Below are 26,631 nucleotides of genomic sequence, written 5' to 3' on the forward strand. Positions count from 1 at the left end.
CTGGTGTCTTTCATGGGCGTGAGTCCCCACCCCCTAAGCAGTCTAGCACGTCTCAGAAAAGTTACAGAGATGCTTGGAGACTAAATGTTCCACAGGTGATGGAATACATGGAAGCAGCTTTGAGAGTTTGTGCAGCATAAATAATCCATTTGTCCAGTTTCATTTCTTAGTGTTTTTTCGGTGTGCAGATATACCTCTAAGCGCTTTGTTGAGCTTCAATTGTATCTCTTAGCGCTTTGCTGAGGTCCAATTATTTATTTTAGTACTTTGCCAACATGCTTCTAGGGCTGTATCCCTCCCTCAGGACACATATGAACACATGTGAACTAAAATAAACGAAAAGAGGTTTTGTGTAACTAGTGGGGCCCCTCTTCTCACTTACCTCGGGGTTGGCGTTGGCAGGCAGCGATGGAAACTGTATTCTAATTCCTGTGTTAGGATATTTTTTTCAGTGGAGTAGGAGATGAAGACCTACTGTTTATGATTACAAATGTCTAATTATAGAAGACACTTATTAAAAGGAGATGGTAATTTCACATTGGCCAACTTTCGAGAGAAACAACAGTTCTTTGTCTCTGTCAAGCTGTGAAATGCTGTAGGACAGTGGTTCCCACCTTTTGACTCCTGAGGACACCCACTGAATCACTGTTGGAAGCCAGGGACCCCCAAGCAATTTGTACAATTTACATTTCAAGAATTAAAACAGTAATTCACAAAAAAAACACAAACGAGAAAACACCAAACAAATACACAAATTACTAAAGATATAATTATTTTATTTTGAAAATATGCAAAAAATCCCCAAATAATTAATGGGATGGTTGACACTGCACCTCGATGACTAACTTTTCAACGTTTGGTTTTATTTAGGGAAGAAGAATCCTCGGGTCAGATTCTACATTTCCCAAGCCATTTATTTCTATTTTTAGGTACATAAGATCTGAGAAGATTTTTCACATATAAATGTGGTGGGGAGAGGAAGTAAAACCATAAGGGCCTTTCTTCTCTCCATAACCTCTCTGTCACATGTAATTCATTTGTTTTATAGCACCTCTCATACCACTGTAGGGTGTCGGAGCGCTTTACAGTGGACTACAAAGTATAGGATTCAATTATCATCTATACTGTAGGCATTTTCTAAGAGTGCTTGGTTTGGAGACATGCAAACTCGGGATTCAGAACATAACACAGTAGTTAGCATTGACTTTAATAATAAGAATGTATGTCTGTGCAAGCAAACATGTTTTACAAGCATTAGGATAATGAAAGACTGGGTAAAAACATAACTTTCTAATTTCTCCCATGCAGGTTGCTTGCAGCTCTTGGACCGCAGTTCATAGCTCACTGTGCTACATTATGATTGTAATTTATGAAATCCACAGTGACAAAATAATCTCTGTCACAAAAGCAGTAACCCACTGTGCTACGCGCATGTTCTTTGCATGATATACGTTCTTTGCAGCAGGCATGTTAACCCTCTGCGCTACCTTAGATGAGTCAACACTGGCACTAGTCAAAACTCCCATCTCTCTCCTGCAGGAACATTGATCACATGATTTATCTTGCAACTTTTATTTTTTGCCTGAAAGCTGGTGGATGAATTTGCAGTGCTATTTAAACTGCTGCATAAATAAAGTAATTAATAGAAAAACACGCGCGTGTTTCTGAGAGGCTCCAACTGGAGAAGTATCTTTCTGCCAGCTCAGGCCTGCGCACCCCCTGGGAATGTGTCGCTGACCCCAGGGGGTCAGCAGACCACAGGTTGGGACCCACTGCTGTAGGACAAAGCTGAGCACGCAGCACCTCGCCGGAAGCCATGGATTTGGGTTTCTCGGCGGGGTCTGACTGGGAGTGTGCGACTGCGGGGGTTCTCACATAATTATACATTAGCCGCATTTGCCACATAATCTGCTGATTTTAACAAAACAATATTTAGCTCAAAAGTTACTAAAAAGGTAGAGACGCGTGCGCCGCGTAGTGTGAGGTCCTTTGCAAATCTGGACTGGCCACCTTCCTGTGCTTATCGCTATATTCGGATGTTCGGCTGCCACTGATGAGGTGTAACCAGTGTCCATACTGTGTTGCCAAGTTTACAAATGCGGAAATAATGAAGTTATACTACAAAATGTGCCGCTTTATCTCATAATTTGTCTTTTCTTGCCCCATAATTCACTAAGCCCAGCCGCATAATTTTGCCCTCTCCTACCGCATAATTCCAGTAGCCCTGCTTGTAGGGCAATCCAACAGTACCCGAGGGGCTGGGCTGATATGTCAGTGTGCGGGCCCGTTTTTTTGTTGAGGGTTGTGCGGTGGTTTTATTCTCTAGTGGGCCGATTTTTATTGTTGATTTTCCTGATATTTAAATAAACATTGCCTGCAGGAAGTACAGAAGCATTCAGTATCCCATTCCTTGCAAACGACTTACACAGCGTGTCCTCACAAATTCAAAACTGCACTATTTCCAAATGTTGCCCACTTTTCTACCTGTTTTATTTACTAACGAGTCACTTTTATTCTGATGCCAGGGCCCGTTTTCCGCCCCAGTCCTGCCCTGCTTCTCAGAAGTACATGTCATCACTGTAGGCATGATATTGGGCACATGGAGCTCCCACCAGTGACTGGCGACCGGTCCAAGGCGGTGAATACAGCACCATGGAAGAATTCTTTTGGGAGAATTTTCGACAGCGTGAAGCAAGTTATGTCTCTTCTTCTAGACTGAAGTGAGATTGCCTCAACTTTCACATCCCTCTGAGGCTCCAAGCGTCCAGTTCTATGTTCCTTATAAGTAATCTGGCTCTTTGAATAAAGGAAGGCACCTGGTTTCAGGTGCACACTGGACAGGGTGCATTTTGTGCAGTTCTGACCTCTCTGTTGCTTCTGCTTAACAAAGGTCAGGCAGATGTGGCTTGTGAAAGTCAACAAGAGCCTGTGATTTGAAAAGTGCCACAAAGTGACCATAGAAGAGGAAGGAGCCTTATGGAAGGTTTTATTTACTTAATTTGCAAGTGCAGGTCTAACATTTCGATCAGAAATGTTTTCTTTGTTTTATTTGCATGATTAATTAAAATCTTAGCAACAAGAACAATAATAAAATAATATTAGAAAAACAAAAATTCGGACTAAAACATTAATAAAAGTAACTGAACACTTATAAAACGCAAAACTCTTCGATCTTCTTAATTAAATGTGCGTCCCAGATAGCAAGTTTACGCTTGTGGTGTGTTCAGTCAAAAATTTGACGAGTCTGCAGATTGTCTGCAGATCGGTTGAGTCAAACATTTTCATCACTGCTGGCCGACACAAACGAATCCCATTCCTCTTGAAAACTGATTTTTAGCAGTTGTCGACGTGCTTTTTTTTTTAAGGCCGGGCAGATACAGATCAAGTAGACCATATCCTCCTTGGCACCATTGCATAGCCTGCAAGACGTCTCACCTCCATTCTTCCACGATGGTTGATCTGCTCTAGATGGTAGAGCTCCTAAACGAAGCGCAAGCAGGCGATGTTTGATGTGAACTGCAAAAGTTGAAATCAGGTATTGCGATGGTGCCAGGGTAGTGTAAGTGTGCATAAGAAACCAGGCGAGTGAACGTTGTGCAAATTTACATTTGTCATTTAGAAAGGATTGCAGACGTATTTCCTGTTTTAACACACAACACAAGAGGGGATATGAGCTATTAGAGTCCCAAAGGTGTATCATTTGTGTCTATTGCAGGGAATTTTGCAAATAACTATAGTACACTGACTTTGGATTATTACTCACTGAATTCCATAAAGCCACAACTAAAGGGCTAGCAGTGTTTCTGCTTATTTTATACCTGGTCGTTATTGTATGAGCTTTCCTGTCCAGCTGCTGTTGTTTGAGGCCAAATTTCTAACCTGACCAGTGTGGGGGAAGCAGTATGAGGAAGATTAAAGACTTGCTTATAAGTTTTCATTTGTTGCTGATCCAGAAGCAAGGTGTCTTTCCCGTATAGGGCTGCGCTTCCGTATGTAATAGCTGGGAGGAATTTGGCCAACAAGACAGACAGTAATGGTTTGTACGAAGGCCCTTTTAACCTTTTGGCTAGAGCGCAGAAGGCGACCGCCATAGGTTTACACTTTTGTGCAATGTACTGCTTTTGTGGCATGAGGTTAGCCTTATTGCCTTGTTTTTTACAGCAGTGCTAGTAAACAAGCTTAATATCTGGTGTGTGGCAAGGACAGTAATCCCAAGAATATATTTGAGAATGCATTGTCAGCTTGCATTAGTTTTGTAGGCAAAGACAAGGCGACCCCCATTCCACCCCTACAGTGGAATATACAGATATGCAGTACATTAATTCACAGGGGTGTGAGGTGAACAGGACTGCACTCGGTCTTCTTTTAACCTGAAAGCGATGGCCCTTCAGTTTTCTCTAACTCTTAGAAGAGGGGATTGCCCAGAAATAGAACTATGAAAAGGCGAAGTGTTTTTGTGGGTTTCCTTTTAGCAGATTGTTCCTTGTTACAGAGGATGTTGACATGGATGTGAGAATCACACAGGTTTAATGGTAAAATAAATGTATTTGAGATTGAATCACGAATTGTACTATATTTGATTACACTGAGCTGTCTCTTTCCTGAACACGTTATCTGACGCTCTGTGAGGCTTTTTTCTCGGGTCCTGATGCTGGTCACCGTGGAGGAACCTCTAAGAGTACTGTCATTTACAACCCGTGTCCCAGACAACAGTGGATTACCAAGTAACTCATTTTGTGCACTTGGCTAAGTAGCGATGCCGGCAGTTAAGGCTTTTACTGCAAGAGATGGAAAGACTCGTTCAGTATTTTGCATGATACAGTAAATATAAATTATATCTATGGCCAGTCATTGCTTTACTTTAGAAAGACAGCTTAGTGTACTTTGCAAGTAAGTGATGAAGTTTCAGTTGAAATACACAGATAAAAAACAGAAGCTGCCAGCACCGTCTGAGACTGCTATGAGATCCCCCAATCTTATAGCTTCTTAGGGTTAGAAACCATGTTTTTGATAATATGTGCCTGGCAGCCAGTGCTATGTACCAAGGGGTCTAGTATTCTGATCATCTTGGGCTTTTTGGAAGCGCCTATTCGAATACAGATACCCACAGGAGTCCGTGATCCATCCACTGCCAGTGGGGGCCTCTTAGGGCTCGGTACCAACCACAGCTCCATCTGCCAATACTGCTGGAGGCTACACAGATGGTTGAAATGGCTGCACTATCAGGGTGGCGCCATCCACCCAGCGGAGCTCATCCTACACTTTCAGGTATGAAGCCTACCTGCTGTTCCCCAGTTCACAATCCAAAGTCAGACCAGTTTTGACACATTTAGGTGTGTTGGCCGCAGACCGAGGCTCACATTGGCTCCCGTTTCCAAGCCCAACACAGAAAATGGGGGGCAGGTCATCTTCCCTAGACAAAGCAATGAGCTGGGTGCCTTCCTTAACCCCCCGGCATGCAGGTTCTGTAATGGACCGGGAAGATGTACATAGTATTGAAGGTTGGGATGTCAGAGTTGGAAATAACCAGCTCAGACAGACCACCAGCTTGTGCAGTGCACTGGGGACCAAACGCAACCCATATAAATAATCTCTCTCTCTGCATGTCGCAGGCATGATGGGTGTAAAGGACCCCGCTTCCTGGTATTGTTCGGACAAGAACTAGTAGTCAGAATCCACATTGTGGGTATGAGTAAAGAGGCTTTAGTCCTTGGGCCATAATCTTCAGTGCCAGTCACAGCTTAGGTTGAGGGGGCAGGAGCCACACACATTTTGAAAGGGGTAATTTTTTGTGGTCCCCCTGACAGAGAATAACACTGATGTATGTGAGCGAATTGCAAAAAACAACGTGGAGTGCATGTGGTGGGCTTGCATGATGCTCAGGTCACTGAGACAAACGCGCAGGGTAAGCCTGAAAAACATAGAAGGGCATCTTAGTACAGCATTTCCAAGCCAGACAGAGGGCCCGCATCATAGCACTCATTACCTGGTTTTGTCTGCTTGCACACCTGGTACTCCCCCTATTCTCTCTTCTGCTAACTTCGCCTTCTTTACCCTGTGTTCCTCTTCGGTCTCACGGACACAGCGCATGTGCTACAAGATGTATTGTTTACAATTCAGTGGGCTTACAACCCGCACACAGCATACCCTCAGTTGTTTTTTTTGTGTCACTCATTTGCAATCTTTCGATTGCTTAGCTCCCATGGGCTTCACTTCCTTTGTTGTGTTGGCTCCTCCGTGGAGCATGGACTAAGTACTTGTTCTTACTAGTCTTTTTGCAGCATACTTAAAAAAAAAATTATAAGTGTTTTGGTATTAATCATGGATGTGCAATTGTACTAATATATGCCACTCTGACACTTTAGTCCACGCCCCCCCATTCTATTGTTTCTTCACTCTACACCATTCCACTCAACCCAGTGCCAAACTGTACCACTCTACTCTGCACCCCATACTCCATGCTGCTCCAGTCTACTCCATGCCACCACCTCTTTGCCACTCTATTTTGTGCCACTCCACTCTAAGCTACCCTATGCAACCCCACTCTATGCCACCTCACTATACCCCACCCCAGTATACTCCACTATATGCCACTCTGCCACATACACATCTACTACACAGCAATCTACGCTATACCACTCTTTTCTATGCCACTCCACTCTGTGCCTCTCTACTGCACACTACCCCACTCTACTGTTTGCCACTCCAGTCTATACCACAACACTCTACCCTTAGACACACTACTCTGCACCACTCTACTTCACCCCACTCTAATATATGCCACGCCACTCCACACCACTCTGTGCTCTGCCCCACCACGCCAGTCTACACTGTGCCACTTCACCCCACTCTACTGTATCACACTGTACTATATGCCACTCTACCCCACTATACTCTGCCACACCAGCGTACCCTGAGCCACTCTACCCTATGCCACTCTACCTTATGCCGCTCCATTCTCCTCCTCTTCACTCTCCTCTGTGCCACTGCACTTTACTCCACTAACTTTTAGGCTTGCTGAGCAGTAGTCATGCTGCTGTGCAACACTACTAAAAGACATTGGCAAAGCAAATATCTCTCACGTCGGCAAGACGTATTGGTTTTGCCAACGCTTGTAATATTTGTCTGCCCCACACCTCTACTCCATCCATGCTCCCTTTACCCAAATTATGCTCTAACCTCCCACCAGACGCAGTGCCTCTTTCCCTAGTTCACCTTGGTAATCTCCTCGTGTAGCTGTCCAGCACGTAAGTCGTCAGAGCTGAAGCAGTAGCTGGACCTCTACATCGACTGGACCTATCTTGTCTCTGTTTCTTCAGCTTGTATCTGTGGTTTCAAAAGTACAGAAGTTGTTATTTTTGTGTTTTACATTTTCAGATTGTGAGGCAGGTTCTAAGGGGAAGGCAATGGGTCCTTTTGGAACAATAGCCAAATTTCAAAGGTGGGTTCTGTGGTTTGAGGGTGACTCATTTGCTGCGCATTTCACCTGGAGCTGGCATAAAGAGTCATGGCATAGCTCGGGCACAGTGATGAGCATTGTGAATGAGAGCGGCATCCAACCTGTACCATGAACACTGATGGCTTTCATTGACGATACAGGAGACCGGATCTTCAGTAGACTCGAGTGACCGTTTGGACAGTCTGAGCACTGCTTCTGGAAAGATCTCAAAACCTGGCTCTTTAAGCAAGTGCAGGTCTAAGTGTCTGGCCTCGGTCCTCAGTCTCTGCTTTTGAGCGCCTGGATGCCTCCGTTGAGGCAGCTGTGTGCTTTACGGATTTCATTTGATTGATTGCTCGAACAGTGCTGGTTTTTGGAAGATGAAACTTCATTATGTAAATATTTGTTTTGCCTAATGACCAATGTAACTTCAGAATGGTAAAAAGGGAATCAGTATTGCTAGGGCAGTTGAAAGCGATTAGTCTGCTTTGTGTCTGCTGCAGAACAGATGTCCCTTTCTACTCTGAGCTCGATGACTGACTTTGAGGAAAATCCAGGAATCTCTGTAGATCATGGCCCAAGATTGGAGAAGTGTGTGTTGAAGTACTAATAGTATTGCATTTGATGCAGTTCTTGCTTTCAAATCTAGGGAAGATGTTTTAGGCATAAGTAGATTACAGTTTAGATACTAAGCTGAGAATTGCAATTCTCTGCCATAGTTTGTTTAATATCCTGTCATAACATAACATGGCACTCCATCAGACATATGTATCTAATACAACTCAAAATAAATCCTTATTTTGTCTGTTTTTGATTTTAGATGGGGGCAAAGGAAAGAAACATGACACCCATCAGCCAAAGGTGAGCAGTGATTTGGCATCTTACATGTGAATGTGCACAATGTTTGAGTACCTTGTTGCTGAGTTGCAACTTAGAGCATCAGTAGGCTTCAGGGTTTGAAAGTAGAGGCTACCTCATTGGCGTTCATTGCTGCTCTCCATCTATGCATGCTGTAACCCAAGGTGTCTGGGCTGGAAACAAACAGAACTCGCACACTCCATCTTCCCCTAAGCTTCTAGAGGTGGTTCCAACCATCCAACAGCAACACTCCATCAGCCTCCCTTTTGCTTTTTCAGAGTCCCCCTACTCCCTATGGGCCCATACATGCATGCTTTAGCTATTCCTAAGTCCAACATAGGGAATTGGGAGCTCAAACAAACCAGAAGTAATAGTGACTAGGGGGTGGGAGGTAACTACAAGGGAGCAGATCTGGGTACTTGGGTTCAAGACAGTTTATCCAGTGTTTGGTCAATGAGCAGTTCTGTTTACCCGGTTCTCAAATACTGTATTTTAGGTGGCTTGACACTGGGTCCTCTTCCTTCTGGGATGATATCAGCTGGTTAGCCTGGAAGGAGGGTTTACTCACCATGGAACAGTCGTGGTGGAAGGATGTGTGTGCCAGCAATTGACAAGGCTCATTCGTGGTGTCAGAAGATGAGAACTAAAGGCATTGGAAAAGCATGGAGGGTTGGGAGATGGGGAGCAGTGAACAGAGAGTTGTTTGTGTATTTCTTTTGAGTTTCTTTTAAACATAACTCTTACTGTGGTTAAAAATCATGCATACTCAGGGCTCCAAAAATCCACTCACATTGGCGAGTCTTATTTGACCAGGTCATAATCATAATCATACATATTTATAAAGCGCGCTACTCACCAGTGCGGGTCTCAAGGCGCTAGGGGGCAGGGGTTACTGCTGCTCGAAGAACCAGGTCTTGAGTAGTCTCCGGAAAGCAGAGTGGTCCTGGGTGGTCCTGAGGATGGTGGGGAGGGAGTTCCATGTCTTGGCCGCCAGGTAGGAGAAGGACCTCCCACCCGCCGTGGTGCGGCGGATGCGAGGGACGGCGGCGAGAGCGAGGTTGGCGGAGCGAAGAGGACGGGTGGGAGTGTAGAAGCTGAGGCGGCGGTTGAGGAGTTCGGGTCCCTTGTTGTGGAGGGCTTTGTGTGTGAGGAGTCGGAAGGTGATCCTTTTTGTTGACGGGAAGCCAGTGCAGGGGTGTCAGGAGGGCGGAGATGTGGCTGTTGCGGGGTATGTTGAGGATGAGGCGGGCGGAGGCGTTTTGAATTCGTTGCAGACGTTTCTGGAGTTTAGCGGTGGTTCCTGCGTATAGTGTGTTGCTGTAGTCCAGGCGGCTCGTGACGAGGGTGTGGGTCACGGTCTTTCTGGTGTCGGCGGGGATCCAACGGAAGATCTTTCAGAGCATGCAGAGGGTGAGGAAGCAGGAGGATGATACGGCTTTGACTTGTTTGGTCATGGTGAGAAGTGGGTCCAAGATGAAACCGAGGTTGCGTGCGTGGTCTGAGGGGGTCGGTGCGGTGCCAAAGGGCCGTGGGCCACCAGGAGTCGTCCCAGGCGGTCGGGGTGTTTCCGAGGATGAGGACTTCTGTTTTGTCTGAGTTCAGTTTCAGACGGCTGAGTTTCATCCAATCTGCGACATCTTTCATTCCATCTTGCAGGTTGGTCTTGGTGCTGGTGGGGTCCTTGGTGAGGGAAAGTATCAGTTGAGTGTCGTCGGCGTAGGAGGTGATGATGATGCTGTGTTTGCGTACGATGTCGGCGAGGGGGCTCATGTAGACATTGAAGAGTGTCGGGCTGAGCGAGGAGCCTTGTGGGACGCCGCAGATGATCTCGGTGGGGTCTGAGCGAAAAGGTGGGAGGTAGACTCTTTGGGAGCGGTTGGAGAGGAAGTAGGTGATCCAGTCCGGGGCCTGTCCTTGGATCCCGGTGGAGCGGAGGCGGGATATTAGGGTTCGGTGGCAGACGGTGTCGAAGGCAGCCGAGAGGTCAAGGAGGATTAGGGCGACTGTTTCTCCGTTGTCCATCAGGGTTCTGATGTCGTCTGTGACTGAGATGAGGGCGGTTTCAGTGCTGTGATTGGCACGGAATCCGGACTGAAAGGGGTCGAGTAGGCTGTTGTCTTCAAGGAAGTTGGTAAGTTGTTTGTTGACAGTCTTCTCTATGACTTTGGCGGGGAATGGGAGGAGCGAGATGGGGCGGAAGTTCTTCAGGTCGCTTGGGTCCGCCGTAGGTTTTTTCAGTAGGGCGTTGACTTCAGCGTGTTTCCAGCTCTCAGGGAAGGTAGCAGACGAAAACGAGCTGTTGATGATGGTCTGGAGGTGCGGGGCGATGATGTCGTCGGCTTTGTTGAAGATGAAGTGTGGGCAGGGGTCCGAGGGGGCACCGGAGTGGATGGAGTTCATGGTGGCTTTGGTCTCTTCCGTGTTGATGTGAGTCCAGGCGTTGAGGGTGATGGCTGGGGGTTGTAGGTTCTGTGGTGGTTGGCTGGGTCTGGTGTCCGAAGCTGTCGTGTAGGTCGGTGATCTTACGATGGAAGAAGGTGGCGAGGGAGTTGCAGAGGTCTTGTGAGGGCGTGATGGCGTTGGCGTTAGGGTTGGAGAGCTCTTTGACAATGTTGAAGAGTTCTCTGCTGTTGTGGCTGTTTTTGTCCAGTCTTTCTGTGAAGAAATTTCTTTTGGCGGCGCGGATCAGTTGGTGGTGTTCGCAGGTAGCGTTCTTGAGGGCAGTCATGTTGTCTGCGGTGTGGTCCTTGCGCCAGGCTTTCTCGAGGGTGCGGCAGGTTTTCTTTGATTCCTTAAGGGTGTCGGTGAACCAGAGAGGTTTTTTGGTGTTGGTCTGTCTTGGGAGGCATCTGAGGGGAGCGAGGTTGTCTGCGCAGTTGGTGATCCAATTCGTGAGGCTGAGGGCTGCGTCGTTGGGGTCGGAGGAGAAGGTGGTTTGGTTGTCGTTGAGAGTGGAGAGAAGCTGTTCCTCGGGGATTTTGTTCCACTGTCGACGTGGGATGGGTTGTGTGCGGAGGTGGCGAGTCTCGCGTCGGAAGGTGAAGTGGACACATCTGTGGTCGGTCCAGTGTATAGCTGAGGAGTGGCTGAAGGATATGTGGTTGCTGGCGGAGAAGATGGGGTCTAGCGTGTGTCCTGCGATGTGGGTGGGGGTGTTCACCAGTTGCTTGAGGCCGAGGTTGGCGAGGTTGTCGAGCAGGGCGGTGGTGTTGAGGTCGTTGTTCTGTTCCAGGTGGAAGTTGAGGTCACCGAGGAGGATGTAGTCCAGCGAGGCAAGGGCGTGCGGGGAGATGAAGTCAGAGATAGTCGCTGAAGAGGGCGCGTGGTCCAGGGGGTCGGTAGATGAGAGTTCCTCTGAGTGTGGTCCTGGGGTCGGTGTGGATCTGGAAGTGCAGGTGTTCGACGGCGAGGGGGGTGTCTTCGGTGGAGGTGGTGACGTTGATGGAGTCCTTGAATACGATGGCGATTCCTTCACCTACTTGGTTGGTGCGGTCTCTCCTTGAAATCTTGTAGCCGTCGGGGATGGCTATGGCGATGTCGGGGGCCGAGGAGGCGTTCATCCAGGTCGAGCTACTTTTAATACTTACTTGTCTAGCGAGTTTACTCTGAACAGGTGTTCTGTTCAGTTGGAAGGTGGAGGGGCAATACAAGATAATGCCTTCTGTTGACAGACAGAGGTCAAAAGTCAGTTTTTCTTACAATTAATTTTCCTTCTGACTGCAGCGTTCCAGGACGTTGTAAGGTGAACTGTGTGACCTGCTGCTTAGAATGTAAAATAAAAGGATATAGGGTGTCAGCCAATTAAATGGTGTGTGTTAGGAAAAACCTAAGTCAACTGTGCAAACATTTCAAAATATATTTCAGTAGCGGTGAAAGCCCTTTTTTTATATTTCTGTGTGACAAAAACATATTTTAATAGGATGAAAACAAATCAGAATACTTTACGTGTTGATGTGCAAAGGATATTGTAGGAAGTTGTCTCTGTATGCACTATTTCAAAGTAAGGAATAGTATGCACAGAGTCCAAGGGTTCCCCTTAGAGGTAAGATAGTGGCAAAAAGAGATAATACTAATGCTCTATTTTGTGGTAGTGTGGTCGAGCAGTAGGCTTATCAGAGGGTAGTGTTAAGCATTTGTTGTACACACACAGGCAATAAATGAGGAACACACACTCAAAAGACAATTCCAGGCCAATAGGTTTTTGTATAGAAAAATATATTTTCTTAGTTTATTTTAAGAACCACAGGTTCAAGATTTACAAGTAATACTTCAAATGAAAGGTATTTCTGGTAGGTACTTTAGGAACTTTGAATTAGCAAAATAGCATATACAGTTTTCACATAAATGACATATAGCTATTTTAAAACTAGACACAGTGCAATTTTCAACAGTTCCTGGGGGAGGTAAGTGTTTTAGTTTTTGCAGGTAAGTAAACCACCTGCGGGGTACAAGTTTGGGTCCAAGGTAGCCCACCGTTGGGGGTTCAGAGCAACCCCAAAGTTACCACACCAGCAGCTCAGGGCCGGTCAGGTGCAGAGGTCAAAGTGGTGCCCAAAACGCATAGGCTTCAATGGAGAAGGGGGTGCCCCGGTTCCAGTCTGCCAGCAGGTAAGTACCTGCGTCTTCGGAGGGCAGACCAGGGGGGTTTTGTAGGGCACCGGGGGGGGGCACAAGTTAGCACAGGAAGTACACCCTCAGCGGCACGGGGGCGGCCGGGTGCAGTGTGCAAACAAGCGTCGGGTTTGTAATAGAAATCAATGGGAGACCAAGGGGTCTCTTTAGCGATGCAGGCAAGGGGGGGGCTCCTCGGGGTAGCCACCACCTGGGCAAGGGAGAGGGCCACCTGGGGGTGGCTCCTGCACTGGAGGTCGGATCCTTCAGGCCCTGGGGGCTGCGGGTGCAGAGTCTTTACCAGGCGTCGGGTCTTTGAAGCAGCCAGTCGCGGTCAGGGGGAGCCTCAGGATTCCCTGTGCAGGCGTTGCTGTTTGGGCTCAGGGGGGTCAACTCTGGTTACTCACGGTCTCGTAGTCGCCGGGGAGTCCTCCCTGTGGTGTTGGTTCTCCGCAAGTCGAGCCGGGGGCGTCGGGTGCAGAGTGCAAAGTCTCACGCTTCCGGCGGGAAACGTGTGTTGTTTCAAAGTTGCTTCTTTGTTGCAAAGTTGCAGTCTTTGGGGAACAGAGCCGCTGTCCTCTGGAGTTCTTGGTCCTTCTAGATGCAGGGTAGTCCTCTGAGGCTACAGAGGTTGCTGGACCCTGGGAACGCGTCGCTGGAGCAGTGTCTTTAGAAGTGGGGAGACAGGCCGGTTTTGCTGGGGCCAAAGCAGTTGGTGTCTCCGTCTTCTCTGCAGGTTTTTCAGTTCAGCAGTCCTCTTCTTCTTAGGTTGCAGGAATCTATCTTGCTGTGTTCTGGGAGCCCCTAAATACTCGATTTAGGGGTGTGTTTAGGTCTGGGGGGTTAGTAGCCAATGGCTACTAGCCCTGAGGGTGGCTACACCCTCTTTGTGCCTCCTCCCTGAGGGGAGGGGGGCACATCCCTAATCCTATTGGGGGAATCCTCCATCTGCAAGATGGAGGATTTCTAAAAGTCAGAGTCACCTCAGCTCAGGACACCCTAGGGGCTGTCCTGACTGGCCAGTGACGACTCCTTGTTTTTTTCATTATCTCCCCTGGACTTGCCGCCAAAAGTGGGGGCTGTGTCCAGGGGGCGGGCATCTCCACTAGCTGGAGTGCCCTGGGGCATTGTAACCCGAAGCCTGAGCCTTTGAGGCTCACTGCTAGGTGTTACAGTTCCTGCAGGTGGGAGGTGTGAAGCACCTCCACCCAGAGCAGGCTTTTGTTTCTGTCCTCAGAGGGCACAAAGGCCCTCACCACATGGGGTCAGAAACTCGTCTCTCAGCAGCAGGCTGGCACAGACCAGTCAGTCCTGCACTGAACAATTGGGTAAAATACAGGGGGTATCTCTAAGATGCCCTCTGTGTGCATTTTTTAATCAATCCAACACTGGCATCAGTGTGGGTTTATTATTCTGAGAAGTTTGATACCAAACTTCCCATTATTCAGTGGAGCCATTATGGAGCTGTGGAGTTTATGTTTGACAGACTCCCAGACCATATACTCTTATGGCTACCCTTCACTTACAATGTCTAAGGTTTTGCTTAGACACTGTAGGGGTATAGTGCTCATGCACCTATGCCCTCACCTGTTGTATAGTGCACCCTGCCTTAGGGCTGTGAGGCCTGCTAGAGGGGTGACTTACCTATGCCACAGGCAGTGTGAGGTTGGCATGGCACCCTGAGGGGAGTGTAATGTCGACTTAGTCATTTTCTCCCCACCAGCACACACAAGCTGGCAAGCAGTGTGTCTGTGCTGAGTGAGGGGTCCCTAGGGTGGCATAAGACATGCTGCAGCCCTTAGAGACCTTCCCTGGCATCAGGGCCCTTGGTACCAGGGGTACCAGTTACAAGGGACTTACCTGGGTGCCAGGGTTGTGCCAATTGTGGAGACAACTGTACATTTTAGGTGAAAGAACACTGGTGCCGGGGCCTGGTTAGCAGGGTCCCAGCACACTTCTCAGTCAAGTCAGCATCAGTATCAGGCAAAAAGTGAGGGGTAACTGCAACAGGGAGCCATTTCTTTACAGATAGGTTTTCTGAAACCCAATTTTCACAGACTGTTAATACACTATATAGTTTTATCAGTAAAGCTACAAGTTAGTGGAGAGGTTTTTGGACATTTCTTGGAAAGTTACTGTGTGTAGATGACAATATGTTACCACATCATGGATTAGTAATATATTTATAAAATTGAGTGTTTAAACAAACTGAGAAACACTCCTGCCCTGATGGCAATGGTGTTAGTAAACTAAAAGAAGTCTTAGGTTATGTGGGCTAGACCTCATGGGTATGTGGGCTAGATTCTTGTGACGCATGCAGAAAACTTTAGTCTACTGAATCAAACAAGTGTTTTTTTGTACTGCAGGAATGCCGAGCTCACATATTTGAAGGTGCAATCATATGTGAGAATAAAAAAAATAAATAAATAAAACGACTCCGTAAACTATTTGCCTAGGATCACTCAATCTGAGACCTGTTTACGGGTCAAGTACATTACTGTCAGGTCGAGTAGATTACTTAGGTTACTTGACCTGTAGGTCTAGTAACATTTTTATGAGTTTTTGAGCCCTGATACTTCAGTGACTATCGTCTTTAGCAAAAAATGCTAATTGCACTTCTCCAGTAATGGCTAACTGTTCGCTGCCGCGTTGCTTGCAAAGATTGATAACTATACAGTAAGTGTCAGGACTGATATGAAGATACCTAGAGATTTCTTAATAAATAAATATAAAATTGGGCAAATATGTGACACCGGTTAGGCGAATAAAATAATGCACTGTCACCATGCAGTTTGGGCTGTTATCCTCTGTCCCTTCCTTGGATATGTGAATCCACTTTGCATCAGGTTTGACGACGCTAGAGAAAACTATAGACAATCTATTAGACTTTATCACCAAAACATCAAAATTGCCCAGTGCACTTATTATGGTGCCAAAATAGAGAATTCCTCTTGCCCTCAGAAAGAAATGTTTCAAAATTTTAAAGAGCTCACCACAACCCCCATGCCTGCCTCTATGACAGAGGCCTCCATTAATCACAGTAACCTACTGGCATTTCACTTTCAGGATAAAGTTACCAAGATATATTCTGGGTTCCCCTCTTCTTTCCAGGAGCCCTCAGATGATCAGGTCACGGACCCCGCCTCTGCAGGGATCTCACTAACCACTTTTACACCTCTTACAGATGCTACAACTGCTAACTTTCTTTCTAAAATTAAATCTGGTTCTCACTTGGACCCTGCCCCTCCATCCATTCTCCTACGGGTTTCGGATATTATTGTCCTACCGCTTACCAACATTTTGAATTATTCTCTATCCTCGGGCTCCCTTCCTCAATCTTTTAAACACGCCATGATTAAGCCTCTTCTAAAAAAGCCTAAACTAAATCCTTCTTTATTAGAAAACTACAGACCTATTGCTCTTCTCCCCATCTCGGCTAAGATTTTGGAGAAACATGTTAATTATCAATTAACCTGCTATCTTGAAAACCATGAGCTCCTACATCGTACTCAAATGGGCTTCAGAGCTCAACATAGTACCGAGTTGGCCCTTCTTACCGTGACTGAGTCGGCTCGTCAACTTTTGGATTTTGGATCAAGGGGCTCATGTGGCCATTATTTTACTTGATCTTAGTGCAGCTTTCGATACGGTGGATCACAATCTTCTCTGCTGCAGACTTTTAGAAATAGGGATAAAAGGCTCAGCCTTGTCTTGGCTCTCCTCCTTTCTTAAAGGTAGATCTTTTCAAGTTCTGGATCGTGCCTTTTTCTCTGAAATTTTTCCACTGACTTGTGGAGTCCCTCAGGGCTCCTCCCTGAGTCTGACACTTTTCAATGTCTATTTATCCTCGCTGGCTAAAGTGATCGCTCCCTACAATCTCTCCCTACTTACCTATGCTGACGACCCTCGACTAGTGGTGTCCCTCTCTAGCCACGGGGATTCATCCTCCGCTAATCTTTCTTGCTGCATGAAGGACATTGGAGATTGGATGATTCAATCCAAACTTAAATTTAATTACGGAAAATCTGAAGTCATGGTCCGAGGCAATGGCCCCCCCGCCTCTCCCCTTTCATCATTTTCAGAAGCGTTTAACAATCTCCCTCCTCCCAAGTCACATGTTAAGTCTTGGTTTTTGGCTGGATCCTTGACTTACTATGGATTTCCAAGCTAATAAAGTCTTCTCCACCTGCTTTGGTCTCCTAAGAGGTCTCAGGAAGATCCTCAATCTTTTACCTTTCACGGCCAGAAGAATTCTCATTCAAACCTTGATTCTTTCCTGCCTTGACTATGGGAATTATTTGTTTCTTAGCTCCCCGCTCTGTGTGATAAAGAAGTTGCAGAGAGTGCAAAATGCAGCAGCCAGGCTTCTCATCCAGCTACCCAAACAGTCATCTGCGAAGCCAGCTCTTTCGACACTTCACTGGATCCATTTTTAAGCACTTTGTATTGTTGATAGGGCCTTACATGGTGGGGGTCCGACCTTTTTCAGAAAACTGATCTTTATCTATACTCCATCCAGAAGCCTTAGATCATCCTCTCTCCGGAATGTTCATATACTCCGGTCCAAGAGATCCTGGGGAAGCAATTCCTTTTCCAGCAAGGCCGCCTGCCTCCGGAATGCTCTCCCCTCTGAGCTCCGTCATGAACCTTCAGAGCGACTTTTCAGGAAGAAGTTAAAAACTATTCTTTTCTGCAGCTAATTTACTATTTTCTATTCTCTCGAGTAGTTATGTATTGTCAACGCCGGGATGCCCTTCGGTAACTACGCGCTTTATAAATCTACTAAACTAAACCATTAGTTAGACAGTAAAAACAAAAATATTTTAGTATACAACAACTAGGCACCGCAAATAATTAAATTGTAGCATGCACCCCTTTCTAAGTTTCCAAATCTCCTAGTAATTACAACATTTAAATGCCAATTATTAGATTTTTAGAATGGTTTTCTTTTGTACTTTTTTGTACATTTTCGAAAATGCTAACTTTTTTTTTTTAGAGATGAAAGTTGTACCACTTCTGGTTGAAGAAATGTTTGGATTGGAGAACCTAGTTATTAATAACAAACTGTTCCTTCTGCCGCTCAGCTGGATGGACCTGAACTCTCGAAGGAGGAGAAGTTGCGCTTGAGGAAAGAGAAGAAGCAGCAGAGGAAGACCAAGAAGGAAGAGAAAGATCAAAAGGAGCCAGAGAAAATAACCCCAGTCGCGGAAGTCCAGCCACGAGGTCAGTCTGGCAGAAGAGGCCATTTATATTAGGCAACAGCCGGGGGTTTCTTCCATTGTATGAAAGTTTGGTGCCGCGTGAACTTGCTAACGTGAAGTAATCACAGGTTCTAACGTTAACCTTTTCTAGGTCCCCTGTGTATGATACATCTCAATATGGCCAATGATTTCCCCTACAGAGGCTCGGACAGTGAGCTGTGGTTAGAGTTATAATTGCATGTTGACCCGTTTTATAACCAGGACATGCACAACAGTCCTGTTTAAATTTTGTTTTAAAGCAGCTGATCTTTGTGCAACTGGCAAGTAAATTTAAAAAAGACTTTCGTCCGCTCATAACATGTTTCTCATTTTGCAGTGCAACTTTCTCATGTCAGTCTGAACAGCCATTTACAACTTTTTTTAGTTGTCTTAGAGTACTTGCTTGTTCACAATGATGTGATAGAACGAAAAGTTAGTTTAAGCCTCTATTATGGGTAGGTTCTGTGAATTTGTAATCATTAGAATACATAAGCCTTTTGTTTGAGCCCATAACATGTTTATGCTGAGAATTTGACACGCTCTCAAAAGAGAATGTTTGCACTGCTAATTTAAGGCTCCAGGGAACTACACAGAGTGCTGAGTAGTGTCAGATGGACAGTTAATAGTTCTGCTCTGTGGAGTGAACACCTCGAACTTTGGGCTGTTTCACTCATATTTGTTTGCATAAAGGGTAATCTTCTGGAGCAATAGTCCACATTCTCTTCTCTTCGTCTTTGGTTTGAATGTTATTAATGGTTGAGAGGATAACTTTTCAGGTCCATTCCTTTTATTACAGTTTCATCTACTCTCTTTTTATCCTCCAGGGCCTTCTATTTAACAAAACAAGTTTAAAAACTTTTTATAACTACCCAGCACCAGTTTTGTATCCATCCAGTGACCTGTTCATTGTGGTCAGATACTGCCTCCAGATGTAGTGCGACCTTCTTTCATTTAAGATCTCCCTCTCGATATATTGGGCTTGTTTGCTCATAATTCTACAAAGATTGTGGTGTGGTGCATCAGGTTCACAAGGTGGCGTCCATGACCAGGGGAAGTTAGTGGCACACGTTATGACACTGTTCCTCATCACTTGCTGGGAGGCATGACACAAGTCCTGTCTCATTCAAGAGGTGGAGGATACACTGGTAGCTTGACTTTTCATGTTAAATGCCTGATCTGCCCTAGTTATGATATATAATCAGTTTTCCACCGTGGATGCGAGTACGGAAAGACTCTCACAAAGCCATTAATTCAGAATTCCTGGGAAGGATATTTGAGTCTTGCTGCTGGGTCTTTAAGGATGTAGTTTCTTCCAGTGGAAGGCGTTCTCTCCCAGTTATGACGGGTGTTGTCATAGAAGATGTTTGAGTGGGAAGCTGTAGCATAACCCTTTTTTAAGCTTCTTTGACTAAAGCATTCCTATGATCTGATGCTTTAATGGGTTGGGCTACTTTTTTCTGCACTGGGACATTAATGTGTTTAGGTTCCAGTGGTGCTACCCTTGCTATGAACTGGACACATTTGGGTCACAGAAGCTTAGAGAAGGATGGCTTCTGATCCAGCTGGAATTTATTTTACTGTGGGGTTTTGTTTAAAAATGTCAAGGTATTTATGCCAAATTGTAAATAATGTTTGTGTTTTAATGCAGTGACTGCTCCAGCAGCCCCTCTCAATGATGTCATCAGCGGAGGGGAAAAGACCACAGGAGGGAAGAGCAAAGCAGAGATGCGAGCGGAACGTCGTGCTAAACAGGAGGCCGACAGAGCCACGAAGCAGGGGAAGAAAGGAGAAACTCCTGCTGCACCTGGTCCAGGCAAGCAGAAGCCTGTCACCAGTGACTCCCAGTCAGGTACATGGATGGTGATGTCATCTTTGTGTTTCAACAACTTGTTTAATTTAGAGACTGATTGCCATGATCAAACACTGTGCTAATTCCCAGTTTGTGTCTTACTCCTTGTTCATGGGCTACAACACATCTGAAAGTAGTGGGAAATAACAGGAATAATGTAGATATCAAGAATAGAGTTTGAGGAGATGTGGAAATAAAACCGAATGAAAGATGAGCAACTTAAATAAGATCCTTCTTCCCGTCCCACAATAGTCTGAAGGGGTACTCCTGAAGAAGGACTTACTGTGTATTCAAGAGGAAACGTCTCTCATTTTATTGTCTGGCATGTAGGCAAGATCCAGAAACATTGATCCTTACTGCTGATTGGATAGCGACGCTGAAAGCAGAGCCAGCCTCTTTAAAATGTGCAGTGACTAGTTGCAATAATGACCTCTTCAGGACATGACGATGGGAGCAAGATCCAGAGGCCATCTTGGTGTGCAACTGTTCGGACAAGGTTACCACAGCGGACCCTCTAAAATTCGATTTGTTCATGTCTATATGGGCACGGAGTCTTGTGTGGCATTGGCTAAAATGTTCAGAGTCTAGAAATCACCAGATTGAAAGTAGATTATCAAGCCTTAAGGTCAGTCAACACAAGTTGCCTACTGGGACGATATTTCCAAACTCTGTTGGACATGGTTTGCAGGATCATGCTGGCGGTCCCAGAAGAGTTTAGGGTCTTCCTTGTTCAGACTATTCAAGATGGTCAGGGTTCAGCCAGGTACATGATGCGGGCTGGTAAGGATGCTATTTATTGTGTATGGAAAGCGGTCGACTTGAGCATTGTGCTCCATCGCCATACATAGAATGAGATGCACAGGCTTTTCAGGTGATGTCCAGGCATCCCTTATGGCTATACCTTTTGATGAAACCTGCCTTGTTTCCGAAAAAGTGGATTCCACCCTAGAGTGCTTCAAGGAAAGCTGGACCACAGCACGTTCTTTGGGCCAGGTAATTCCCTCATAAGTTTAGCCTCTTTTGAGGCTACTGCACCGGTTTGGTCAACATGTAACAATCAACACCAATATGATCAACTGCTGATGTCCAGGAATCTCTTATGGATATGCCTTTCGATGAAATCTGTCTTTTTGGCAAAAAGCAGATTCCGCCCTAGAGTGCATCAAGGAAAGCTGGGCCACAGCACGCTCTTTGGGCCTTTCAACACCTGTCAGACAATTACCTCATCAGCTTTGCCTCTTTTGAGGCTACTCCATAAGTTTGGTAAACAGGCAATAACCAACACCTCCCAAATACCAATCCTGCTACCACCCCCCTGGTTTCCTGCATCCCCCCCCCTTCTTTCTCGCTGCAGTCCTCACAGCATTTTTAGGCAGTCAGCGACCTTCCGAGTCCCCTCCCCCCAACCCTGCAGCATCGGCCTCCAAGCCACTTTAGTTTATCCTTTGCGACCCAGTTGTGAGAGGCAGAATCAAACATTTTCTCCCAACGGTGGTAAGCTATTGTGTCTGACAGATGGGTCATCCAGATTGTTCAGCCGGGCTTTGCCCTTCCATTCCTATCTGACGGCCGCATATTTCACCCACATCAGGGTGGCTCTTACAGAAGAACTTCCCATCTTGTTGCAAGTGGTGCACGCTTCGCAAATGGGGACTGGTTGTTACTCTTGTTGTTTTCTTCATGTCCGAGAAGGGTGGAGGCCTTTGTCCTATTCTAGATCTTTGCCCCTGAACACCTTTCTTCAGAAGGATAAATTCAAGATGCTCACACCCTGGCCCAGGTTCTGTCTGTCTGTCACACAACTAGATGATAGTCTAGGACCTGCAGAATGCCTGCTTTGAAGTTCCCGTCCAGCAATCCCACCGATGTTACCTGTGTTTCAAGGTAGGCCGGGAGTTTTTTCAATTTACCGTGCGCTTCTTGGGCCTCACCAGTGCCTCTCTATTGTATATGGAAGCAATAGAGGTGGTTGCAGCACACCTTCAGTGGTCGAGGTACCAGTGTGTCCCTACTTTAATGAATGGCTGCTGCAGGTGGGCTTTACTCAGTCAGTTGTAGACCACTTGCTGACAATAGTGAGTCTCCTGACATTGTTGAGGTTGATGAGCAATGTGCTGAATATTTCCTTCATAGAAGCCATCTTAGGGTGCAGTCTGGGGCCTTCCTTCTGTCACAATGAGTCAAGGACCTTTGAACTATGATTCCAATGTTTCAGCCTCTGTCCTTGGTCTTAGCGAGAGTGGTTCAAGGCTACTTGGTCTTTTGGCCACCTGCCTCCCCCTAGTCAACTATGCCAGGTGGCAAACGTGGGATTGGCAGTGGAATGTAAAGTCTGTGCTCACAATTGATGAGATGCTTTGATGTTCAAGCCAAATCCAGAGGCATAGGGCCTTTTTGTACAGGACCCATGGCCCCACTCAACCCTGCTTGTTCCAGGACCACATGGTGGTGGTGTGTGATAACTTGCACCAGCCTCTTATTGATGGACAATAGGAAGGTCTTCAGTGCCTGGCTAATGGAGTTCTGGAGAATGTTTTCTCTATTAGATGCATTCAGGAAAAAGCAGAGCATTGGATTCCTGTATGCCTTCCCACCCCGAGTTCTGGAAAGGATCAAGAACGACTGGGTCCAAGCCATCCTGGTGACTCGGAATTGGGGTGGGAGAGTGTGGAACCCGAAGCTTTTGTATGAGCATCTGCCCTAAGATCAGGCTACCGCTTCGGAAGGATATTCTGTTGCAGCAGATACGTTATACACCCGTGCAATCTACAACTTCTTGTGTGGAAATTGAGCGGTGGCAGTTGACTGCATTTTAACGATCGGCAGAGATTGTGGCTCTCCTCCTCGCTGCCAGGCATCCCTCTACAAAGCCCATTTATGCCGGGCGCTGAAAGATATTTGTGGTCTGGTGTAAAGCCCGCAACACTGACCCCTTATTTGCTAAGCTGTTGGATATTTTGTTTGTTGTGTGAAACAATTGTTCTTGTTTAAATCACCTGTTGCGATGCATTTTATTAAAAGGTTGACACATGCTTCCTCACAAACCGTTTGTGATTCCACAATGGCAACTTAATTTGGACCGGACTTTACTCATATATTCCCTTCGAGCCGATGCAAAGCTGCCCATTGAGCTTTTTGACCGAAAAGACTGTCCTCCTCATCGAGATGACTTCAGCTCGTCGCATGCGTGAGCCTGAGACCTTTTCAGTGCATCCTCCCTACATCGCCTTTTTTCCTTACAAACTGGTGCTTGAGGACCAAAACAACCTTCTTGCCAAAATATTCAGATTGGCCAATCCATGACCCTCCCAATGTTTTTGCTTTGCCTCACCCCTCAAAAAAGGAGGCAAGACTCCCATCGATTAGAACTCACAAGAGCTTTAAGCTTTTACTTTGATCGCACCATAGTCTCTGGAGGATGATCAGCTTTTTGTTGGGGTTTTAAGGGGCAAAGAATGATGGAGACAACGTAAGAAAGGAGATTGTCATGGTAGGCCGGCCTTCGAATTAAGATGTGCCATGTACTGGCCGAAAACCAGTCTCTGGAAGTATTGACAACCCATTCCATGAGGACCAAGGTTGGCATACGGAGTGCCTGTCCTTGACGTCTGTCAGGCCTTCAGTTCATCAAGCTCAACTACCTTGACAATTGGGTCTGACTGGAAGGGCATTTTCCCGTTGGGTCCTGCAAGACTTTCTGGTATGAAGCCACTCCACTGGAGGTACTGCTTTAGTATCTATTGTAAAGTTGAGTACTCTGAGGTTAGAAGTATCTGTCCCCTTCTGTAACACTCTTTCTGGTGGATACTCTATCTAACCACAGATTACTTACTGCCCTTCCGCCTACCCTTTCTGTGTAGTGGTCTCTTTTTTTTTTTTTTTTTTTTTACTATTTAACAAGGTCTCAATGTAGAGATCTGCACACTGGTACCTTCAATTGTTTTGTGTTCCACATCCTAGGGCATGAAAGGAGTCAAGAAAAGAAATGGCCACAGCATGCAGGGGTGGTGCTTATATGCTGCTCTTCTTAATCACTTAGGGGTAGAACGAAGTCAGCTTTGAGCCGCACGGTGCCACCTAGCAATGTGCAGGAGCAATAGTGGGGAAGCTTCTGGATCCAGACTGGAGCATTGGTATATTCAAAGGTGAGATCGAGTATCCACCAAAAAGAGGGAAGGGAAGTAACTTGTTCTACGAGGCCATCTGATATGGAAACCTGCAAGCGATCTAGTAAAAAGGTTTGCACTGCTGCGGTCTGTCATAACTATTCTTTATGAAACTAGTGCACTTTATGTATGGCTACACATGTTTGTGAGAAGCGGGGAAGCATGTGCTGCTGCTTCTGCCTGTCATGCACCTTTTAATTATATTTGCTTTGTGCTAGGGCAATTTGATCAAATCTATACACTACAAAAAATGTATATAATTGGGTTTTGTCTATGCTTGTTTGAATTGACAGTGGTGAAGAGACTTCCTGAGCATGTCCAAGTTGACGATCCAGCAGCACAAAAGAAATTGGCCAAAAAGCTGGAACGTCAGCAGGTAAGATACCTAGAGATGCGGGACTGATTCCTTAACACTTCTGCTCCATAAAGCCACACACAGGTGGACACTTCTGACTTGACATGCTCTTGGTGAGTGTGGTGTTGTTGCCCAAGTGCCCCGACGACATCTAGTGCTCTGCGCAACATGATGACAACATGACCACACAGGGGAGGAAGATTGTAGTAATAACCTGCTGGACGAGCAGCCATATTATTGACACTGGTTAACAGCTGATAAGCTCAGCATCATCATGGGGTTTGTAGCATGATGGCCTTATTTTGTGTGGCTTCTCCTGTGAGGCGGTATGTGAGAGGGATAAAGTGGAGTAATCTTTAGAAGATGTACTAAAAAAAAAGTCCACGCTCTGTATCAAATGTTACTGCCTGAAAACAAGATTGACGTTTGTCTACCTCAATAGCTCTGGGAATACACTCTCTTAGCACGAAAGTGTCTTTAGTAGGCCCCAGCGGCTTTGACATTCCTGAAGACCCCACCCCAGTCGTCCTGCAGCTTGCTGCTGTAAAAACGTCACATGACCCCGCCTGAATCAACCCATCACCATCAACCATGCTGACACAGAAAGGGCTACATAATTCACCCAAAGCACACACAGTGCTGAATAATGTTGGTGTAAAGAGCACAATAGTATCATTAACCTAAAAAATGGATCAAACAGCCTTTATCACAGTAACAACTCTTAGCTTCTGTTCAACAAAACTTGCTTAGCTCAGTGGAATATGATAGATTGGTTTACTCCATGTTTTCCTCCAAAGACTGTACCTAATCCACCTCAGAATGATTGATCATATGGTAGGATCTACTAGGATAAACACGCAACCAGGGCTCCTTCTTGTTTTTTGCTCTGGTTCTGCCCCAGCACCTTTTTTAGATGGAGTTACAAGAGGCCACTGAACCTGATACTTTCTCGGATATAGGGTTGAACTTCGCATTTGGCTCACCCACAAAAAAAGTGCATAATTTGCAGTGGTAGTAAAACCACTATTGGGACTAATACTAATGTCCTTACAGAAATCTTACAGCCAGGGTCCACCGTATCTAAATCCTAGCCCCCTTTCAATGAGGACCTCCCTGACACATTAATGGGCACCTTGTTTCAGTCCTGTTCGTGCCCAAAGCTGAATGGGCAAATGGCCAGACGGCCAGGAGTCGCAGAACGGCACCTCATGACTCTGATTTTCTCACTAGACATCCTACTCCAGAGACCAGAGAGTCTGACTGTTTAGGCTTTAACCAATAACGTGAACCCCAATTCATTCGATATGACTATTCCAGACAGAGAGTCCAAGGGCATTAAACAGTTTGAAAAATGGATTTTCTCCTCAGCTAGCCTGGAATCAAGATCGGTCAATGCACCAATATATGCTTGTCCTCTTTGATATGACCAGGAAGATCTTGCAAGTGATCCCAAAAAGCCTTAGGACCTCACTGGCTCATTTTTTTGGATGGTCAAGGTGCAACCAAATTTGTGATTCGCGCTAGCCTTGATACTACTGATTGTCTGAGAAAGCGGTTGGCACTGGTGTGGTGCTCCATTGCCAGGCATGGGTGCTCTGCACAGCATTATCTTAAGACGCACAGGCCTCTATAATGATTATGCCTTTTGATGGTTCAAACTTGTTCAGAGAAAAAAGCTGATTCTGCCTCAGAACATTTTAAAGAATATTGAGCCAGGGCATGCATCCTGGATCTTTAGACTCCTGCCAAATAGTTTCCTCACCAGTTTAGAAAATGTGTATGGGCAATGCCAGTCTCCCTAGCCATGGCTGCAGTCACCCCAGACCTTTCAAGGTTGGGGTTGCAGATCAGGTAGGCAATGTGCAGGCCAACAAGGTCACCAGTCCTCCCAGTACCCTTCTCCTGTGGCAGCATCCACCAAGCTGCTTTAGCTTGCCATTATGGTACACAACCACCCTTTGGGGGGCAGGATCCAGCTCTTTCTCCCAGGTTGGTGAAGCATCACGTCCGAAGTGGGGTTCATCAAATCATTCAGCATGACTATGCCCTATTCTTTCTTTTTGCACTGCCAAATCTTCCTCCCACATCCACCCTAATTTCAGAGGAGCACATCT

At 46.1% G+C, this 26,631-nt stretch overlaps 1 protein-coding gene across 1 annotated transcript in view; it reads left to right on the plus strand.

Moving 5' to 3' along the window:
* EIF2B4 (eukaryotic translation initiation factor 2B subunit delta) overlaps positions 1 to 26,631 on the plus strand; it is a 102,124-nt gene that overhangs the window by 24,608 nt on the left and 50,885 nt on the right. The window contains exons 2-5 of the mRNA XM_069233581.1: positions 8,259 to 8,299; positions 17,992 to 18,130; positions 19,796 to 19,996; positions 24,456 to 24,538. Coding sequence (XP_069089682.1) covers positions 8,259 to 8,299; positions 17,992 to 18,130; positions 19,796 to 19,996; positions 24,456 to 24,538 — 464 coding nt within the window. The remainder of the gene's footprint in view (positions 1 to 8,258; positions 8,300 to 17,991; positions 18,131 to 19,795; positions 19,997 to 24,455; positions 24,539 to 26,631) is intronic.

Source organism: Pleurodeles waltl, chromosome 5 (assembly GCF_031143425.1).
Source record: "Pleurodeles waltl isolate 20211129_DDA chromosome 5, aPleWal1.hap1.20221129, whole genome shotgun sequence".
Taxonomy (NCBI): Eukaryota; Metazoa; Chordata; class Amphibia; order Caudata; family Salamandridae; genus Pleurodeles; species Pleurodeles waltl.